Below are 21,855 nucleotides of genomic sequence, written 5' to 3' on the forward strand. Positions count from 1 at the left end.
GAGACACGCCTGCTCCCTGCCTCGCAGCGCGGCCGGGCTCCGTGCCCGGCCCCGGGCAGCCCCGGCCGCTCCTCGCAGCGCGCAAATTGCGCGGCCCCGACGCTCTCGGCGGGGGACAAGGGGGGCGAGGGGGGGTCGCAGGGCGGGGGTCGCGCCCCGCAGCCGTCGGAGGAGGGCCGGAGGGGGCCGCGGTCCCCCCGCCGCGCCCCGTCGGGGCGGCCCCGACGGCCGGTCCGGCTGCTCCTGGCCGCCCGCGGCGAGGCGGCGGAGCCGTCCCGGTTGCTCCCGGGCTCGCCCAGCCCCGCGGCTGCCCGGCGGCCGTCGGGCGAGCAGAACGGGAACCGGGGCTAAAGGCTCGGCTCCGCGCCCGAGCGCAGCGGGAGCGGGAGCGCGGCGGCCCCGCGGGCGCGCAGTGGCCGCGGACGCGCGCAGGTCCCGAGCCCAAACGCCGCTGGCCGGACAGCAGCGGGGCGGCGGAGCAGAGGGGAGCACTTTAAGATATGTTAGCTCCTAGTAATTCAATAACGTCTTGCTAACAGTTCAAATAGAGAAATTATTAGTTTTCTCTCGGCGAGGCGGTCTTGAGTTAGAGTCTATTATAATTGTACATTTGAAAATGTTAATCTCAATACAGGCCTAATTAATTCTGCCTTGTTGCTGACAAGTAGTTCATCAAATATCTGATTCGAAGATTTTCATAATGAGGATATTAATTAAACTATGAATAATCCAAAGGTGCTTATATTGAAACAATACCTCATTACAATGATTAAGTCCTGATTTCGAATATTATACCTTTAACAATTGTCACCCCGCAAACACAACCTTATGGATGAGTCTGTAAATGGCAAAATGTAATTTTGGGATATATTTTTTTCCCTTGTTGGGAAAAAAAAGTGCCCCTCATTTTCAAACACTTCTGAAATAGGTTACACACAGCTTAATGATGATCAAAATGACTCTTTTCTGCAAAAAAAGACCCCAAAGTGCGCGTACAGCTGCAAACCCAAGAGGGTCAGCATCATTTCACTGTATTCTCTTCTTGATTACAAGCCGAGCCCATCAAACACAACATAATTACAGTAATTTCAGGTTTATTTATTCTAATGCAGTTTCCCCATCTCTCTGGTAATTATGAGCAATTTTTTCGCCCAGGGAATCTTTTTGCATTAACAAAAGAGATAACGCACTGAAAGCCAAATTTGCTGTGCATTGAGAAAAGCGAAGAAAAAAAAAATAAAATAGGTGCGAGCTGCCATCTCTGCAATTCTCCTATATTGGAGCTCTGCAAATTGCTTGCAGGTGTATGGAGCAGAGCTGTCAATAGGAAGGGGCTTCCAAATTAGCAAATGCACAATGTTGAAGTAATGAAGACAGACTTAGCAAAATTGCCAAACAACAGATACCTCTTTAATATCTTCCACCCAAAAAGAAAGAAAGAAAGAAAAAAAAATCCCTTTGGAGTGTCCCTGCGAACCCCCTTGAATGGCTGGGGATGTTGTACATGTGTCAATCTAATTGCAGAGCACAGAGCAGCCCCTGAAACTAGAAAAAAAATCAAATATCAGAGTCCAAACCCGTTTGCATTCGATGCTCGCTCCCTTCGCCTGACAGAGGGGAAAAAAAAAGCGACCCCGCCGCCGCGCTCCCCGCTCGCCCCGCCGCCTTCTGCCGGCCCCGCTCCTGCCACCGGCGCAACTCGCACGCCACGGAAAAAGTTCGGTCCCCCCCCGCGCCGGCCCGCCCGCCCCCCGCCTCCCCGGCTCCCGGAGCGGGGGCCCGGCCGCGGCGCTCCCGCTCGCACCGCTCCGGCCTCCGCCGCTCCGAGCACGCTCGGGCACGGCGCTGCCGCCGGCGGAGCCCAGCGGCACCGCGGCCCCCGGCCCGGCGGCAGCCCCCGCTCCGGCCGGCCCCGGGCACGAGTCCGCGGGGCAGAGGCATCGGCCGAGCCCCGCCGGTGGCTCCCGGCCGCGCCGCGCCGCGCTCCGCGCACTCACCTCGACCCCCGGGGGAGCGGAGCCGGCGCCGCCGCCCTTACCTTCCGCCCCGGGGCACGGCTCCGTGCGGCAAAGCGAAGGACCGAAGGCGGCTTTTTGGCTACGAAAGTTACAGGAGCGAGAGAGTGTGAGAGACAGGGAGAGAGGGCTGGGGAGGGAAAAAAAAAAATGGGGGAAAAAAAAAAAAAAAGAAGCCAAGCACAATAATAATATCCTGAGAGTGCAAATGTGGATTGAGATCCCCCAGAGATGTACATGCCTCTGAGCGCAGGAGCCTTTTTGCAGCTCTGCTCTTGCAGAATATGACTGAAATTTTCTGCTATATAGCCTCTGTCTTTATAGCTGATGAAAAAAATTGCAGATTATTAGCATAAATGTTTACTCTTCATTACGCTGATGACATTGTGCACTCGAGATCTTGGTAATCTTTGGGAAAATTATGAGTAATTTTTAAAAATTTTAAAGCAGCAGCAGTTACCATGCAATTCAGGCTAATTCTGCGTAGGCTCCGAACGGATATAATTATCGAGGAGTCAAGATGTTATGCTAAAAACTATGCATTGATATTCCCATTTATTATGTACATACAACTTTGACAATGTTGATGCTTGAAATAGCAGGAAATTGTCTTGCGCAAAAATTACAGTCCATATTAGGACATGTGAAATTGCGAAGAATTATATAGTAATTGCAGGCTTTCAGATGGGAGAGCCAGAATGCTCAAACTAGTGCAAATGTGGATAAAATTACAGATCAGAGCAAAAATTAGGGAAAAAAGGGGTCTGGGATTTTTCAAGTTGGCTATAGGATTCCGGAAGTGTCTAATGCCACATGATTGCTACAGCTTTAGGGGAGACATTCATGCCTCAAATAACTCCTTTTGCCAGAGCCGCTTTAATTGAATTTCTCGTGCTTTTTCTTTTCACCGGGGCAAACGAGCAAATTGCCTCTCCTCGGCACAGCGCGGCCGGCCCCGCCCGTGCGCGGCGAGCGGACGGAGCCCCCCGGGCCGGCCCGACGGGGGGGGACAGACGGGGGGGGGATCGCTGCTGGGGGCCGGGGCGGAACGGGACGAGCCCCCCCCGGGCTCTCCCCGGGGCCGGGGCGCTTCTCGCCCCCTGGGCTGCCCAGCCCGGCGGGGCGGCCCCGGGCTCCCCCCCGCCCGCCCCCGGTAGCCGCCTCGTCGGGGGGCGGCCGGTTCGCCCTGCAGCCTGCCCCGGCCGGGAGCACGGGCACACGGGAGAAAGCTCACGCCGCACGTGTGCGTGGACGTGTATATGCGACGGAGGGAGGGATGACACTGCGGCGCGGGTGGCCGTGGGCACGCCTGGGCAACCCCTTGCCCCCCCAGCACGGCCGCGAGCCAGAGCCCGGGGTGCCGCGGGGTGCCCCGACGGCTGCCGCACACCCGGCCCAGGGAGCCGCTGCCGGCGGGCCGCGGCCAAGTGCCGCCGAATGAACAGCAAAAGGCAACGTGCCGAGCGGGAGAAGCAAAGCGCGGAGGGCACCGCGCTCTGCCCCGGCCCGGGGCAGGGACCCCCCGCGGCTGCGGGCACCGCGCCCGACTCCACGGGGCCGAGGCAGGCTCGGCGCCGCCGCACCGGGCTGCACCCGGGCGAGGGGGGCCGGCAGGGGCGGGGAGGGGATGGGGGGGTCTCGGGGAACTTCTTTCGGTAACCAGAAGCGCCTGGAAAAGCGACGGGGCGGGGGGTCCCCGTCCCGGCTCTGCCCCGCGCCCCTGCTTTCCTCCCGCAGCTCGGACGCGGGGTGTCAGCAGAACCCGTCACCTGCCGGAGGGGTGTCCCGGTGCCCGTTCCCCCCCCCGACACGCGTGTCCGTGTGGCCGGAGGCGGCTCCTGCCGCCTCCCCTCCTGGCCCCGCTCCGCTCCGCGCCCGGCCCCCGCAGCTTCGCCCCCCGCCGCCCGGGGCCGGTGTCCCCGCCGCTCCCCGGGGCGGCTTCGCCTTTGTCTCTCCCGCTCCCTCCTCCCCTGCAGCCGCCTCTCCCGTCCTTCCCCCCTTTCCTTCTCCTTCCCGCACTCCTCCTTCGCCTTCTGCCCCCACCCCTTCCCCCGGGCTCTCCCCGAGGCTCTCAGGCACAAGCCGCCCCCCCGGGCTCCCCCCTGCCGCCCCCCTTCTGCCGGAGGGTCCGGGGCGAGCACTCGGCCTGGCGGGGAGCGGGGGGGAGCGGGGGGCAACGGGGGCCGGGCAGCAGCCGCCTTTCGTCCCGCTCCGCTCCCACCGGCACCTCCGCGGAGTCGGCATCCCCCGGGGGGGCGGCCCGGAGGGGGCAGCCCCTGCAAGGGGGCAACCGGGGGTGCCTCCGGCCTGGGTGCAAACGACGGGGAGGCAGAGGAGAGAAATTACTCCGGGGCCGTGCCCCAAACCCCTCCGGCACGTCTGGGAGGCGGTGAGACGGCAGGAGCCAGTCCCGGGCGAAATGTCCCTGGCGCCAGCAGGCAGGGGGGAGGGCCGGGTCTGGGCTGCCGGAGGCAGCGCTGAGTGATTCATGGCCTCGCCGCGAAGACTGGCAGGGGCGAGACTTTATTGTAGACGGGAAAGGACGGGGGGGAGAAGGGGGGAAGCTGCCGGCTTGCGGCAACGTCGCGGTGGCGAGCAGGAGAGGCGGCTCCCCCCAGGTGAGCACCGCGGGCCCGACCTCCCCCGTCCCCAAAGAAACTCAGCGCGGGCACCATGGAAACAATAATTTATTTAAATAATCTCTGCTTATTGTAAAAGAAACATTAAAGAGTGTTTAAGTTTTCCATAATAAATAACCCCAAATACCCTTTTTTGTTTTCTTTCGTTTCGTTTCACGGGTCTGAACGGCGAACCGCGCCGGGGCAGGGCCAGGGGCTGCCGGGGGGGCCACGTCGGGCCCGACCCCCGCCCGAAAGCACGGTGCGGCCGGGAGACCCCCCCTCGCCGGGCTGGTTCCTACACGGCTACAAGGGATAACTTAAACACGGGAGGCTCTCGTTTTAAATCTACATATAAAAATTATTTATCTTTTTTTTTTATCGTTTTATTATTATTTTTTGTTTAGTCCCCAACATCAAAATGAGGTCTTCCGCAAAGGCACCTATCAACTTTAAAAAAATAAAAAATAAAATTAAGCAAAGTTCTGCACTGGTGATTTGACGAGAAAGACGGGGGGTGTGGAGAGGAGAGGGGCGCCGGTCCCGCACTGCTCACTTCGGCTGCGGGGGGCGTTGGGGGGAGCTCGGTCCGGTGCCGCGACAATACGGGACGGGACGGGACGGGACGGGACGGGGCTGCTCCAAAGCACCAGTGCTGCACGTCGGGGCCCCGCGGGCTCGAGTCTCTGCGGCGCCTAGAAGATGCCGCCGCCGTGGTGGTGCGGGGGCTGCGGCGGCTGCGGGAGGGGGGCGGCCGCCGGCAGGTGCGCGGGGCCGCCGGGCGCCGTCGGGTACCAGGGGTAGGTGCCGAGGAAGGCGGCGGCGGGGCTGGGGCTGGCGGGGCCGCCCGGCGTGCGCGGGTGCGCGGCGAAGTCCCAGGCCGGGGGCGAGGCGGGGGGCGGCGGCGAGGCGCTGCGGCGCGGGGGGGGCTCCGCCGGGATCTCGCCGCTCTTCCACATCTTCTTGAACTTGGAACGGCGGTTCTGGAACCAGATCTTCACCTGGGGGCAGAGCGGCGTCAGCGGGCCGCCGCCGCGCCGGGGCCGGGCGGGCTCCGCAGCTCCGCGGGCTCCGGCGCTGCCTCGGCCCGGAGACTGACTCCCCACGGCCCCCAGCCCCCGGCCCGGCCCGCCCCGGGCCGTCGAGGCGCCGCGGGCCGTGCCCCCTCCCGCGCCCCGACGGCGCCCGCCCGCCCGCCCGCGCCGGCCCCGTCGGGACGGGAGGTGCCCGGGGCCCCGCGGCGGGAGGGCCCTACCTGCGTCTGGGTGAGGCCCAGGGAGGCCGCCAGCTCCGCTCTCTCGGGCAGGGCGAGGTACTGGGTTTTCTGGAAGCGCCGCTGCAGGGCCGCCAGCTGGAAGCTGGAGTAGATGGTCCGCGGCTTCCGCACTTTCTTCGGCTTGCCGTTCACTATCCTGATCTCCGGCTCGCAGTCCTCCTTCTCTGCTGCGGCACACGCGGCGGCCCCGGTGAGGACGGGCGCCCCCGCCGCCCCGGGCCCTGCCCGCCGGCACCGCCCGCCCCGTCGGGGCGGCCCCGCCGGGCACGAGCGCCCTCCCCGCTCCCCCCCCCGGGGCCCCGAGCGCGGCCTCGCCGGGCTCCCGCGGGGCCCCCCCGGGGCTCGGACGTACCGGGGTCGTTGCTGGCCGGGGAGGCCCTGGCGCCGTAGGGCCCGTAGGAGCCGTACGCGCCCGCGTAGCCCAGGTCGTAGCCGGCCTTGGCCGAGTAGGGGGCGGCGCCGCCGGCCGCGTAGGGGTAGGAGCCCAGCGGGCCGTAGGGCGGCCCGCCCGCCGCCCCGTGCTGCTGGTTGGTGTAGTAGCTGCTGTCGGTGGCGGTGGACACGGGCAGCGTGGGGGACTCCTGCGGCTTGTGCAGGCCGCCGTGCTGCTGCTGCTGCTGCTGCTGCTGCTGGTAGCCGCCGGCGGAGATCTGGCTGGCGTGCATGTCCGGCACCAGGCTCTCCAGGACGCCGGTCATCCCGCGCCCCCGCCCGCCCGCCGCCCTCCCGCCGGGGCACGGGGCACGGGCCGCCGCCCCGCGGCCGTCCCCACCGGGGCGCGGAGGTCAGGGCCGCGGCACCATGCTCGCCGCGCCGCGCTGCGCGCCCGCGGGGCCGGGCCGGGGCGGGCCGGGGCGGGCAGCCGCGCTCCCGCCGCCGCCAGCGGGACGGGCTCTGCGGCGCCGCGCGCCGCCGGGGCGGCATTTAACACCGGTCACGTGGCCGCGCCGCACGTCACCTAGCAACGGCCAATGGGGCGCCCGCGCGCGCCCCGGCCCCGCGGGCGCGGGGACGTGCGGCGCCGGGGGCGCGCACCGCGCGGGGACGCGCGGCAGCCCCGTCCCGTCCCGTCCCGCCGCTCCCCGTCCCCGTGCCGGTCCCGACGGGGCGCTCCCAGCCCCGCCCGGGGCCCCTCCCGGCCGGCCCGGGAGCGGGCCAGCCGCACCGACGGGGCGCGCCGAGCGTTTCACGCAGCCGTCGGCGACGGCGCCCGCTGGGCAGCCGGTGCCCGCCGCCACAGAGCCTGGCACGGCGGCGGCAGCGGCCGCCCCTGCCCGCTGCCGGCGGCGCCGCTCCGTCGGGGCGGGCGAGGCGGCGGCGCTGGCCTCGGCCGCCCTCTGGCGGGGGGAGCGGCGCGGGCCGGGCCGCAGCAACGCCCGGGCAGTGCCTGGGGAGCGCTCGGCAGCCCCCGGCCGCGGGTGGCGCCCCCCGGCGGGAGGGGGCACGCAGCGGGGCGGGGGCGCCGGGGCCGCGCTGCCTTTGCACGGGGCAGGCGCCCCCCGCGTGCCCTCCTCGTGCCCCCCGCGTGCCCCCCTCGTGCCCCCCTCGTGCCCCCCGCGTGCTCCCCTCGTGTTCGCGCCCCTCGCGCCCGGCGCGTGGCTCCTCAACGGTCCCGCTCGCGCCCGTGCCAGTCCCTCGCGGCGCCTCACGGTGAGGTGCCGGTGGCGGCGGCGCTGCCGGGCGGCTCTCCCGGGGCGCTTCTGAGGCGGCGGGGGCTGAGGTGAGCGGGGCCGGGCCGGGGCGGCGGCGGGGAGCGGCTCCGAGTGTGCGTCTGGGTGCTGCGGGGAAAACAAACAGAAAAGAAAATATATAATAAAACCGCAAAATCAGCGGTTTTGAAGCAATTAAGAACTGCGCTGGGTGCTCGCAGCGCGCAGCCCGCTCGGCGTTAGTCGGGAGTGAGGGGAAAAAAAGGGACCGGGTGGCCCACGGCTCCGTGGGTTTCTGTTGGCGTGGGGAGAGCCCCGCACCGACTGTACCTCCGCCGGTCCCGCGTCAGGAACTGCGCGTGTGGTGCGGGTGGGTAACTGGAGAGGGCCAAGGGCGAGAGGTGAAACCCGAAGGAGGGAGAGTTGTGTCTTGTGTGCCTGCTGTGAGGTACCCGTCAGCCCTGCTTGGTGCTGGAGTAACAGATCGTGTGGTGTTATTTATGTCCTGTGAGGAGCAACGCGTGGATGAGCCGAACTGTGTCTCTTCTGGAGGCTGGTCATTCGGTTGCCCACGGGAGAAGGGCACTTGCCCTCCATTGCAGAGGTCAGCGTTCAAAGACTGGGCTGCGAGGTTTATTTACGTGAATGTGCAGCCCTCATTGCCAGGGGCTGCAGAACAGGTGAGCGGGCTTTGTTGATGTTTCACTTTGTTTCACTTCTGTTTCAGAGGCATCCATATGCTGCTAGGACTGTGGGCATTCTTTATCAAATATACTGAACACACTGTGTACAGGCTCAGGAAAGTACCATCACTCTTCAAAATCATTATCCCTCCCTCCAGCTGATCAGTACGTATTCATTACTTTTTTTTTTTTAACAGGGCAACTGTATATGACTCATAGAAAAGTCTACAGCAACTCCTGCCTGGTATGTTTTTTATTATTATTATTATTAATTATTATTATTATTGTGGTTCTCTTCCTCAAACAGACCTCATCTGAGAGAAATGTGAACACAATTAAAGCCTGGTGTCCTCAGTCATTATATACGGTGTAGATTTAACCTAGGGATCAGCAGAGCAAGTTGTCCCATGATGTTTTATCTCAAGTTTGACTTGAAGGGGACTGCACTCAGCATTAAGAAAGAGATTAGTTTTTAATCCACTGTTGTTGTGTTTATTATTTTATCCATTATAATCCACACCTCCCTGAACAATTTATTTTGCTTATTTTCAGTGGGAATCTGATGATTCTTGGGAAATGGGCCTGCTATTTGTTCTGACAACGTTAAAAAAATTAATTAGACAGTAGTCTCTGCTGCAGTGGTACATTAACAAGTACAAGTTTCTTTTCATGGCTTTGTGAAATGCTTTCCAGTGGATTCATAGTGATACAGTGCCTGGCATGGTCCTGAACGTTGGTCTTCATAGTAGAAGGGTCATTTAAATCTCGTGCCACATGAAGCTGTGGGGAGGGTTTATGCTAGCATTGTACCTGTGGTACAATGGATCTGGTATTAATAATGGTAACAGTTAAATCTTCCATGTCTGAGGGATTAAGTGTATCAGATTTTAGGAAATTGCATGAGTCTTTTCAACACCCATCCGGAAGCTTGCTACCTGCTGTGCTTAGTTTCAGAATCCAGCGTTATCATTTGCCTCTCCAAAAACTGTTTATTGTCTCATCCATCTGTGCATCAGATTACTTCATTCCAGAAATCACAAACTCTTCTGGGAAGAATATGCCCCCTTGCTTGGCTCCCCAAGGTTTCAGTTCTTAGCTCCTTGATGTAAACAGCTTATACAAGCGTGATAGGAGACATGGGCTCTGTAAAATCCTTTCAGAGTTGTTTATTAAACTGTCTTGGCCTCAGCTTCCCTTTCTCAGTGAAGAGATCTGCTGGCAGCTCAGCATCTTTCTTCAGTAGAAGCCTTTGCAGACTGGAGCACAATCCAGGATTTTTAATAGTGGATTAGTCCATTGTTATTTAGCACAGGTGTTCTTCGCTTGTTTCCTTGTACTATATTGAGGAAACACACAGCCTGATGCATTGGGGTGAGTGTCTAATATCAGCATATTCAGGGGTCTACTTATTGTTGCAGATGGGGGGGGGGGGGGATGAGAGGTCTGTGTGCGGAACAAGAGGGTGTTAAAGCATCAGCCCTCCACACGTGGCACAAGGGTTTGGGGAATAAAGCAGAGCATGCCTGGGCAGTCGCTCTTGCCTCTTAAGGCTGTGAAGTCCCACCCAGTGCTGAAGTGAGGCCTTTCTGGCTGCTCTGACCACCTCTTGTATTTCCAGATATTTTTTTTTTCATAGCCAACTGTACCAAAGGAGCAGAACTGACAAAAGCTATATTCTTTTTTCAGCAGGCAGGGAGTTGGTAGAACAGCTAGGAAATACTTTTTATAGTGTTATACAGCAATATTAACCAGCCTCAGGCTTTGCAACCATGTCTGCAGACATGTATACACACAGGAGCAGACGGATCTGAGCCCACCTCCTAGGGGATTTGAGCAAATTCAGGTTTATCCACAACTAAATCTTTGTTTAAAATGCTTTGTGTGTGAATATTTAGATGGCAAAAATCTTTAGTAAGATCATGCAGGAAAAACACTCAGGATGAATCATTAAGTCATTTCTAATTTTGCTGGAGATGACAAATGTGAGAGAAGAAGAGAGCTGTATTTTGTGGGAACAGATCTAGTCTGAGTTGATCATTTGTGTCATGATGAGCTCCATTTGTCACAGGTAGCAGAGAAAAGATTTTTTTTGCCTTTGTTGTAGCATCTGCACAATCTTTACCTCTACAGTCTAAGCACAGTTTAAGCAAGCTGTTCAACATGGAAAATAACCTGGACTGCTTTGGTTTTACTTTGTGTGATTATTTTAAGGTTCAGTTTAGTGGACAATGCTATTTGGAGCTGAGAAATGCTATATCTCCTCAATGTGCTTGGATGAATTCTGATTTGTAGAGCCAGTGGAGTATTTGAGGTGTGGAGTGCAGTTTCTGCTGCAGCCTGTTTCTTGAGCTGATGCCTCCTTTGATGGGCAAATAGCAAGGTCTGTCCTTGCTGGAAAACATGAACGTCTTGCTTGAAAGAACAGAATATTCGTTGTTCTTTAAGGAAGGTACGCTCAAAACCATGCCTCCTGAGTGGATTATACAGCTGCAACACACCTGAGATGAATACTAGACGAAGGCACTTCCATTTGGAATAACACACTAAATGGACCCAAAGTGTGGGCAGTGCAGACTCTAGAGCTCTTCGTGGGAGCACTTGGGCACATGTTCTGGGATTTGGCAGTGGCTATGCACAGCCTTTGTAGGCCATTTAGGTAGAGCCGGTGAATTGCTTGAAGACATAAATCTAAAAGAAATCTTTCTTCTTTCCTGTAGTGAGAAATATGTACCTACTACCACAAAACAAAACAAATAAAAAGCCTGTCCTTGAAATTCATTTGCTTTTTGTTTTAAAAAGTGGCCAAGTCAACATGGTCATCAGTGAGTAAATCAAGATGAACTGGACTTACAGAGCCACAGCCATCCCATGAACTGGCTGGGGGACCCTTTCCTCAAGCTGTATGGCTGGAAGTATGAAAACAGAGGGGGTTTGTGGCAGTGAGTTGTCCATGAAAAACTCTGAACCTCATGTTCGGCACACGCATCTATCCTAAAATTGTTCTCCTTTGGAGGGAAGGGGATGAAAAGAGCTGTGTTCGGATTTGCAAGTGTTTCTGCCTTTCATTTTCTTGTGGTTGCTTAGCTTACACTATTGGCAGGTGCTTTACACATGTACTTCATTGGATAGTATTTTCCTGTTGGCAGAATGCCTAGATCTGAGAATTACATGCCTTTCATGAACACTGCTATAAATCTAAATAAATGAAATTACAATGTTGCTTTTGACATGTATGCATGGCTGTCAGGGGTTAGTGTTGCCACCTAGACTAGCTCAAGCTCCCTAAATGTTTTTTTTTTTTTTTTAATGGGAAATTGTATAACAGAATGAGAGAGAGAATGGAAAGTATTGAATACTGAGGTAGAGCACAGCAATTTCCAATAAGGGATTACATGATGTGGTAGATGGGAAGTTAGCTAAGAAAACTCTATTGTCTTCAGGCCTTCTTACATTATTAAGTGATTTTGCATATAATTTGCAAAACTGGTTGAACAAATCGATTGAAAATATTAATAATGGGAACATTCAAGTGTAAATAAAATAAGTGGCCACAGGATGTCTCCACTGTTCCGTTCTAATGCATCTGATGGGACATTTATCCTGTAGTACAAAGCTGTACACTTAAGTGGTAAGCATGATACTTTCTTTTTTGGAGGTTTAACATTTATTTTTGTATTCTCAGTGCTTATTGATGGACAGACCAACCAATTAACATCTGGTAAGTAGGAGAAGGGAAAAAGGGGAATGCATTGGTTGGCTCACTTGCTTTCTGTCAGAGCTCTCTTTTAACTTTCAAAGACTGGGAATGGAAAAGACTTGATTTTTTGAGGCAACAGGTATTCATTCTGTGTGAATGTAATTTGGTTGCTCCAATTAGAAAGAGAAAGATATTTAGAAGGGTAATTTTTTGCTTTTACAAAGGCTGTTACAGTTGGTTTACATGTTGACTAAGAAAGTGAAGGGGTGCACTTACCTAATGGCTTGGCTGGACAAGGCAGGTAGCAAGGAATACACTAAGGTGTGAAAATAAAAGTAAAGTTTTGGGGCTGTTAGAGTAACCTGTTGTGGAAGTGGTTTAATTTAAGCAGAAGGAAGGCATTCTGCAAACTGTGTCCACACAGGAAGGTGGTGCACAGAATAGCTGCAATGATAAAATGTAAACCCTGGCTTCTAACAGATGTGTCCCAAAATGCTGTATGCACCATATGTGACAGAGCAGATGGTGGCTGATGCTGCACAAGGATATATGCAGGGAGCAGTACAGAGCGTAAGGAACTCATCATCAGGGCTGGGGCTGCGAGTGAAAACGCTGCCAAGTCCAAGACCACACTGCTATATGCAGCTTTTCCTTAGGAATTCTGTATAGCTACAGCAAATATATCCAGTTGCTTTAGCTTTTCAGCACCTCTGAAAATCACAGCCTGTGTTTTGAAGGTAGGTAGTATTTGGTGTAAGGCACAACATTTTGGGTGGCCTGTTGTGCCTGGAAATCTATGCAGTGAGACTTTGTATGCTTTGAACAAACAGATGTCGCAGAATATGTCCATATTCATACTTTTATACATTCATGTGGCCATTCAACCATCTGGGAAAGACTGAAGAGGAAATGCTTCTTCCCTGAGAGATTTGATGCTTTTGATTGTCCCTTTCTGCAGTACAGGAGCTGTGAATTACGTTTTTGTATCTGTGGCATACTTGCCTTTTCTTACTGAATTGAACACTGAAATACCTGCAGTCTTGTTTACCTGGCAGCTTCCAGAGCTGGATTTTCTATCCTATCTTAAATAGCTCTGTAGATCAGACCTATCTGAATAACTACAATAATTGTACTGCAAACAATAGACGACTGGCATTTCATTTAGAGGTGTTTCCCTGGGAGCTGGTGAATGTGAATTTACTTTCTTAAGAAGAACTACTCTACAAGTAAGTTCAGGGTGGGTACAGCACTCACTTAGCATGCAGACTAAGTCTATTCTTGTCCATGAGGACTTGCTGCCCAAATCTATATGATTCTGTATAGTTTGTTATTGAAAGGGCTCAGAGGGAGACAAATGTTTTCTCTTTTTCAACAAGCTATTTCTGCTGGGTGGCTTGTGTGGAAATTACAGGCTTTTTTGTGTGTATGGTTTTCATGACCAGTGCAAAAGGATTTTTGTAAAGGAGGCATATGCTATCACCCACTGTGCTGTATGCAATATTCCCACTGGACCTTATTCATACCACTGTCACCACTGCCTGCTTAGACAGCTGGCTCATCGATGTTAGAGGTGGCTTTGCATGAAAGAGTAAACTGTGATGGAGCTGGCGGTGGGCTTGCATGGTTTAAAACAATGGGACTCTTAGCATCCAGAGACTGCAAATCCAGACCTAGATCTAGTTCCTCAACTCTTACATTATATTATACACCGTTTTGTATATCCGACCATGTAAATGCCTAGGCGAAGACAGAAAACATTTCAGTAGCAAGAAGAAAAGTGGTCTCAGGCCCTCTCTCTACAGCACAGCTTCCCTGTCATGGCTCTTTCGGCTGTATGTGTGTGTATGTATGTGAATAGCATGGAAACCCAGCAGTGCTGTGGCTGTGAAGTTCGCAGCTTGCTGCAGAAGAGGGCATTTGGATGTTACCATCTCTCTCCCTAAGAGTTGTATGCCATGTTATCAGCCAGCTTGACTCAGGAAAGAAAAACACAGTGGGGAGCATTGCCCTGTCCCGGTTGTTGACCGCTGTGATAGTTGGTCTAGTTTTGATGCCCCAGAGCAGGGACAGAAAGGAAGGTGTCTTCACAGCTGTGTTGTCAAGAAAAAAGCTTCTTCCCATGAGATGGCACACTTCCACCCGGTGGAAGCCAGCACAGCTTTGTTGGCAGGGAGGCACCAGCCGCCCCTGGTCAAGAAGAAAATTCGATTTAGTCTTTCCTGCATGTAGTGATGAAGCCAGACTTTTCCTGGACAAATTCCAGAAAGGTAAAATAGGTGTAACAGGAAGCATTACTCCAGCTGGTAACTAACTGTAGCTGCCGGGAGGTCCTCACCTAGCACATGTGTATATATTAAGTTCTGTTCTTACATCAGTGGTTGGGGAGCTGAGGGGTGGGAGGTGAGTACTGTGAAGTGTGATGCTTGTCTGGTTCTGGAGGCAAAGGGGAAGGAGAGTGCAGTCACCACTCGTGTGGCAGTGGGGAGGGACAGGAAACAAAGTGTTTTGCAGTCCAGATATTTGAGTTTAATTATAAAAAACATATAAACATATAAAAACAGCATAAAGTTGAACCAGAGTTCGCTTTACTGTTATGGATATTCATTTTTTGGTTTTGTTTTGTGTGAAGAATGTACTAAACATTTTTGAATGCTAACTCTGTAAAAGTGTTCTTGGTGTTCTGGGGAGAGATGCATAGAGACCATTCAGCGGTCTGTAAGAGTATCTGTCTTTAAGATGAAAATGTGTTTTTGTTGATCCATGGCTTGCATGACCTTGTTAAGTTTCTTAGAGCACTGCAGAGACTTAATAATAACCTTGTGTTGTAATTAGCAGTTCTTCAGAGAAATACCAAGCTTCAACAAATATATTAGCATTGCTGATTTGCTTAATGAACTGATAGCAGAAGGTAAATAAATGAGCTACTGTGCCTACTTATGTCCCACTTGCCTAATGTGCTGCCCAGCAGTTGTTTAAGCATACTATTGGAAGTCAAATACATCGGACCTTTCCACTTCAGGTGACATATCTGACCCTCTTTCAGGTGACATGTCTGGCCATATGCTGTTTTCTTGCTGTCTCTCTGGCATTTTCTCGTCTTTTTTTTTTTTTTTTTTGGATATTACTGTTGTTATTTTCTTTTACTGCAAGGGTGGGCCACACACTCATGGGAGTTGTTAAGGAAACAGTTAAATATAGCATTATGTTTTAAAAACAAATATAAATCACGTCTGTTGCTTAATTGCACAATGATATATAGCAATACTTGGTTCCTTTACATACACAAATGTAGGGTTTGCATCGACAGCTTTAGCAGGGGGTTCTGGAAACCTGGACTTTCTCCCTGATGACGGTATTTATTTGAAGGTGAAAGTAAAGCTGTATACTCATGAAAGTTGGGAGGAAAACCTTCTTTGCCATAACACTGGTTATACACCTGTTCTTACTTTCTCTCATTTAAACTATTGAAAATGGATGCCTGAAATTGGAGTCACTGTAAACCACAACAGTCTTCATGAAAAATCAGAAAAATAATTTTAACAGTTTTGCCAGGCAGCTCTAAACTGTGCTCACGGATAACATCAGAAGTCAGCCACTCCTCCACAGGACCTGCAGGGGGAACAGCGTGATCCCTTCAAGAGTTGCCTGAAGGGAAGGTACTGTTTGGGCATCTGCACTCAGCATTCATGAGTATTTACTGAAGAGAAACATCCTTGTCTAACTCCCCATTTGCATCAATGAACTCTTCTTACAAAGAGAAGAGCAATGCCTGGGTTTTCTTTCCCGTGAAACTGAAACTTCAAAATGAGGTTGTTGCCAAGTGGCTGTTGTGTTTTGCTTTTTTATTTCTGTCTGCAACTGGAGCACAGCAGCTTCTCTTGCACAAACACTGCTATTGTGGCAATCTGATTAATGGATAAGTGCTTTCTAAATGTGTCCACTTGGCTGCACTGTAGATTTATAAATGTTACCTAAAAATCTTCCTCTCCTGGTTCTTGTTTCCTAAAGTAGTGCTTAACCTGAGCTTGAAAAACTTAATTTCTTGGTCTGTTTCCAAACTTTTGGCAAGAGTCCTTTTGTGAAAATGAAACTTTGGAAAATCCTCTTGAACATGGCATAAAGATCTACAGCTTACATCCTCTGCCTGATTTTCTGATACTAGCTCTTATATTTATATACATTGAGTATAGAAATCTTGTTTTTAAATGCTTTGGTTGATCAGTCTGTGTGTCATATTCTACATAGTTTTGGGGCAAAAGCTTTTGTTGGTGCTAACCCAGCTCTGGAGTTAGGATAAGGGGGGTGAGCGCTGGGTACAGCCACAGGGACTGGCACCCATCCTGCTGGGGCTCACCCTGCGGTGCTGCTGCCAGCCCTGCGTGCACGCATGAGCTGGGCAGGAGCCCAAAGGGCAGCAGCAGAGAGCTCTGCACCATGCTTTCTGCACCCCGATGTCTGCCTGGCAGGGCACTGGGCCTGTGGCGATGAGTGGGGAAAGCCCGTGCAACTCCTGCAGCCCAAATGGGGACGTTAAAGGATGGGTGAACAGAGGTGAAGAAACCTCCTTGCGTTATAAAGGTTGCGCAGGCTTTCCCTGCTTTCTGTCCTCTTCTTTGCCCTTGGTGGTTTCCTGCAAAATCTGTTGCATTATCTGGGAAGTGGTTGATCTTTTGTAGCCTCACAAGGTTACTGCATCCTCTGAGGTGTGGGAAACTTAAACTAAGAGCAATGTGCCATCACCGATCTATGATTCCAACTGGTGGCTTCGCAGGGAAAGACCTGGACCCCATCTGACTTGAAAATCGATTTGATTTGATAGGTGCAAAGAGTTTTGCTTGTTCTCTATCGCTAGAATTACAGAATGTAAACTGGGAATTATGCTTTAGTGGAATCCCTTCTCAGGCTACCAGAGTATAGTTAAAAAAAATACAGATTGCTTCATTCAGATATTACCTATTATATTGCATATTGCTCTGTCAAACACAGTATATTAGCTTTAACCGTCACACATAGAGGAACAGTGTTTAGTAATGCAGAGCATTAACAAACAGCATTACTTGGCAGCCTGACCACCCAGCTTATAAAAAAGGCTTTGGCTTTCACATCAGTGAGATCTTTGTGTTGCTGCCAGCATGCTTTCCACAACACTGCTTCATGGTTGTGTAAAACTTCTGAAAGGGGAAGACATAGAAATAACAGGCTACACCATTGTGCAACAAGATTGTACGCTGCTTATCATAGATGAAGTGCTAAGTACTGGCTGAGTCATCAAAGAAATTGAGATTGATGTGTGTGTGAGTGGATGTCTGCCTGTTTGACTTCTTCCTTGTCTTCCTTGGTGTAATATTGTGTTAGCTGTTAAGCCTGAGTACTTTCACCAATACTTGCTGTATTTAGCTACTGCCAATTTTGACTAAGCACCAATCACAACAAGGAGCAGAAAATTTATAAACTTGTTCTTTGTTAGCTATCTGGGATACATCTGCCAAATTCCTTAAAAGAAGTCTCATCCTTTTCACCTGATGCTTCCAGCTATCTGGTACACATAGATTACCTGGATTTATACCTTCAAAATGTGCTTGATCATGCTTTGAGTATGATGGCTTTTACAGATATTTTAACCTCCAAAAGTTCCTCTTACAAAATTATATTGCTTCTTCTATATTATGTGGATTTATAGCATTTTCCCCTTTCTTGTGAATATCAATGACCCTAACTTCAAATACAAAATAGAACCAGCACATTTGTATTTCTAGGCAAAACAGTGGCTTGACTTAAAGTCAACAATAAAATAATGACTTCCGCTATAAAACTTAAACAGTATTTTTTCCAGAATGCTTTCTTATATCTGGAAAACGAAGAGTCTGTTTTACAAAACGGTGTACAGCATCCAGGAAGCTTACAGGTGAGGTCATTCAAATGCTTCGGTGCTACCATGAGAACAAACAGAGTCTATGACAACGTTATATTCCAGCCCACAGTTCTTATTATCTGTGAGCATTAACACCTTCTATATTAGGCAGAGAAGCATTAACACCTTAATATTACAGAAAAGCTATGCAGCAGAAAAGAATAGATTGCTATTTCCTGAACAGCTTAAAAACAGATAGTGGTAGCATATATATTTAGTTATGTGTTGTACCAGTGCTCTTCAGTTAAAACTGTATTTGAGAACCGTTATTTATTTATTTATTTATTTATTTATTTAGTGTGGTAAGACTTTGCTGTGTGTTGTTGTTGTTGCTGATGGTGTTCACACCTACAAGCAGTGCTCAGCAGTTGACAGGCTTGATTCCAAGGCTGAGGTGCTGGTAGTGGTGTCAGGCTGCTGTTGGCTGAAATGCCACAGTTTCACAGTGTTTTTCAGAAACCTGCAAGCCTCAGATGAAATTACTTCAAGACTGCCAAAGAGCAACAAGAGGAAAGCAATACAATTCTACGATCTTATTTTTTGCACTTTAAGGAAATGAGAGAATCTGTGGAACTGCTACAGAAATGTGGGATAAGAGCTGAGAAGAGACAAAAATGCAGCAGTAATCCAAAACCAGCAGCAAGCATACTAAGAGCTCTCCTCCAGGGTTAGGGGGTTTGCTGACTTTTAAACCTCTGCCTATTAGGTCATTAGTGCCTGGCTTCAACCTTTGATCTCTCTGCAATTCTGGAAGCTCTCATTTTTTTCCAGCACAAGCCCAAAGTTGTGTGAATACAATGATGCCATTGTACTAAGCATCCCACATATGGATAAAGCATAGAAGACTCAGAGAAGCGGCTTATGTTGCAAGAATGCAACAGTCTGCATTGTGCAATGTATATTCATCAAAACAGCCTTTATCAAGTGAATAAGGCCTGATTGTTTCTGCTTAAACAGCTTTTTTTTTTTTTTTTTTTTTTTTTGAGGAGGGAAGATGCACCTCAAGACAAGATAAGGGAGGGATGATCTGAGCCCCCCTGCAACACATTAGGCGGAAAGGAGGGGACGGTTTTTCAAGTCAGAGTTGTTGGAGAGCAAACCTCTGGGGAGAAGCAGCAACATGGGAGTACAAAAACTCTGGGCACGCATGGTTGATCTGTTACAAGTGTAATGAAACTTGGACACCTTTGCTGCAACTCCCAGTATTGTTCCGCCTGGAAAAACACCAGAGTTGTGTTCTGCACGAGGGATTAATGGGAGACTTGACTCACCTGAAATTACTCGTATCTCTGGGGGAAGCGTGTTCTCTGTGTCAGGCCAGGAGATGCTGGATGTACTCCTTAAGAAGAGTTCCCCTATTTAATTTTGGGGAAACAATTCCTTTTTCCCTTGGTATTTGGATGAGTAATATAGTGTCTTTAGTGTTTTCTTGTGATTGCCATGTGTGACTCATTTCCCTGTCAATTTTATGGGCCAAATTATTGGCCGTTTGTGGTATCACTCACCGTTCAGGAGCATCACTGTGCATTTGGGAGCACAGTGTACAGGTTGACAATAACACAGCTTACCCAGTGTCTTTGGGGTTGTCCTGGTTGGTGGAGTGGCGCCAGCCAGGGAGCACATACCCATGGCTGTGCTCTTATGTATTTGCTAACATGTCACCTCCTTCCTAGTTATACGGAAATGCCTGATTTGTCTTAGCTTTGCTTTTATTATATGCCAGCACCACTGAAGAATCTGGATTGTGGGTCTAGTAATCTAATGGTACCCAAAAGCACAATTTTCAAACTATTTACAGCATCTTTTTTCTTGTTACAAAAGTAGTTATTTGCCTTTGGTTACCATTTAGCTGTGCTGGTGCCTACCATCTCTGGAGGCAACACTGAGGCCCCATTGGTGCTGCATCCCCAGGGAGAGCTGTGACTGTGCTAGATGAAGCCTTCACCCTTGCTCACAAAGGTGCGCAGTGCTCTGAAAAGAGTTGTTGCCCACCCTCCTCCTCATCTGTATGTAGTTTAGATGCCCCTACCTCTGCTGTGTTGTGCAGAGAGCCCCCCGGGGGCAGCGGGGAAGCACTGAGTCACGGGGATAGAAATGGTGTGCACGGCACTGGCAGAGTTTGGGAGCGTGCTGGGGCTGACTCCGGGACAGACTCGTTCAAGCTCACTCTTGCCTTTCAGGCTTAACTGCTGGCAGGCTCTGTCTTGTCCCACGTACCAGTGCCTGGACTCGCATGGGGTTACGTAGTCTTGGGATACCTGTGCTGTAAACAAAGGTGGAGCAAAAGACTGGAATCTTGTGAAGGTCTCGGAAGCTGGAAGGGCTGTGTCACAAAATGAGTTTCAGACGGTTCAGTGACCTTACATCTTTTTTTCCCATTTTTTAAAGATAAAAAGCAAAAGGAACCATTAGATCATCTTCCTTGGTCACTATCTGACACTTAATAACTTAATTAGCAAGCCAAACAGACAAAATGTATAATAAACTATAGTTGCAAGGAATCCTGACACTAATGTAAACATTAATAGAAATAGGAATGTTAAATAGAATAGTCACATTGTAATGAGAGGACACTGTTTAAAATGCTGCCATTAAAAAAATCTTTTTTCCTTTTTCTTTTTTTTCCTTTGAGATCACTGCCAAAGATTTCTCTAATTAGAAGTGATGTGCTTTTCTATTATTAAAACAGGAGCATGACAACATGGCTAGGCTTCCTGTTAAGATTGGATATCTTCCTGTACAGTCAGCAGGCAGAGAGTATCTACCAGGAAATGACTGAAAATCTTTCTGGAATATTGCAGATACCCTATCCTAGAACCCGTTGTCTCTGACAGTCCTGATGGCAGTAGACCTCTAATAGACCTCTAATAGAGTTTAGTAATTGGGAATCTATTTCAATTAATAGCAGCCCTCCTTTGGGATTTGAAGAGCTGGATCAGTAACTTACTGCTGTCAATTTTACGTCCTGTATTTTGCTGTGTTCTGTCTGAAAAGTGAAACTATTTGTTTCATGTCTAGTTGTTATTTAAGCACTGTGACTTAGGTGGCACATAACAATGCCTGACAGCATGGCATTAAAAGGTTGAGGTTATTTCATAAAGAACTGGTGGCCCCATGAATTTGGCTTGTCTCACTGCAATATCTCTGTACAGCTGCTTATCTCTTATCCTTGGCTACACGGGGTTTGGTCTGTGCAGGTTTGCAGAAAGGAATGGCCAGCCCAGAAGGATCAAACTTCTTGCAGGAGCTAGCTTCTCTGCTGCAGTGATTGCCAGTTTTGTTCAGGAACAGGGGAAGCACGTGCAGCCCAAAATGGTAGAGATCTGATCTGTTTACTGGTCACAAATGGTTTTGCATCTGCACACTGTTTAAAGTCATTTGTACTATACAGAGTCCTCTTTGGAGCTCGGTATGTAAAAACTGCTCGCAGCATACCTTGTCTGTACCATTCAGAACAAGTAAAGTGGGATGGGACACTGGCAACCGAGAGTGGGCAAAATGTTCCCTCTGCAGGAAGAAACATGCCCGTTGCTCTTACAACTGAGGAACTTGTGTTACTGAGCCCAGCTAGTCTGCTGTGTGGGTGGGGAGTCGCAGGGATGGAAGCAGTGGAGTGGCGTTTCTCTTCCTTTTTTATTTTCCACTGCTTAGTGGTAAAGACACTTCCCCATACCCCAGAACTGGCTGGGATCCTGCAGAAGTCAGTACTGCTCTTGTGTTATAAAGGGCAAACCTGGCCAAGCAACCCTGAATGTGTCCTGATCGTTTGAATCAGGAATGAACCAGGGGCATTCCTGCGTGGGGTGGGGTGAGGTGGTGGAAGGCAGGTGGACCCTGGTCATGGGTGTCCACAGCGATTAACGTGGGTGACCAGCAACCCTCCCAGCACTGCTGCCACTCGCCCTTGGCCCATGCCCCAAGCTGTGCTACTGGCTCCAGGGTGTGCTGGGAGAGCTTTAATAAATCCCTAAAGGAAGTCAAATCATGGGAGGATGCTAGACAATCC

General features: G+C 51.2%; 2 protein-coding genes across 3 annotated transcripts in view; one reads left to right on the top strand and one right to left on the bottom strand.

Annotated features, from left to right (window-relative positions):
* Positions 1–3,622: 3,622 nt before the first annotated feature.
* On the bottom strand, positions 3,623–6,732 carry DLX2 (distal-less homeobox 2). 2 transcript variants are annotated; one of them, XM_083842766.1, is made up of 3 exons: positions 6,262–6,732; positions 5,889–6,073; positions 3,623–5,634 (listed from the first exon to the last, which is right to left on the bottom strand). In XM_083842766.1, the coding sequence occupies exons 1-3, from the start codon at positions 6,605–6,607 to the stop codon at positions 5,329–5,331; spliced, it is 837 nt and encodes a 278-aa protein (XP_083698892.1). In that variant the 5' UTR covers positions 6,608–6,732; the 3' UTR covers positions 3,623–5,328. The 2 variants fall into 2 exon arrangements, with proteins under 2 accessions (XP_083698892.1, XP_083698891.1); XM_083842765.1 differs by having other exon boundaries at positions 5,889–6,076; positions 6,262–6,727.
* A 1,715-nt stretch (positions 6,733–8,447) lies between these two features.
* ITGA6 (integrin subunit alpha 6) overlaps positions 8,448–21,855 on the top strand; it is a 129,557-nt gene continuing 116,149 nt past the window's right edge. Inside the window, exon 1 of the mRNA XM_083842508.1 lies at positions 8,448–8,485. The gene's annotated coding sequence lies outside the window, so the exon portion shown is untranslated. The remainder of the gene's footprint in view (positions 8,486–21,855) is intronic.

The sequence above is a fragment of the Anser anser genome, assembly GCF_964211835.1.
Source record: "Anser anser genome assembly, chromosome: 6".
NCBI classification, from domain to species: domain Eukaryota; kingdom Metazoa; phylum Chordata; class Aves; order Anseriformes; family Anatidae; genus Anser; species Anser anser.

Coding starts and splice junctions, on each gene's coding strand:
- DLX2 (XM_083842765.1), bottom strand. CDS start 6,607: ATGACCGGCGTCCTGGAGAGCCTGGTGCCGGACATGCACGCCAGCCAG. Junction 6,077..6,261: donor CCCGGCCAGCAACGACCCCG/GTACGTCCGAGC, acceptor CGTGTGCCGCAG/CAGAGAAGGAGGACTGCGAG. Junction 5,635..5,888: donor TGGGCCTCACCCAGACGCAG/GTAGGGCCCTCC, acceptor CTCTGCCCCCAG/GTGAAGATCTGGTTCCAGAA.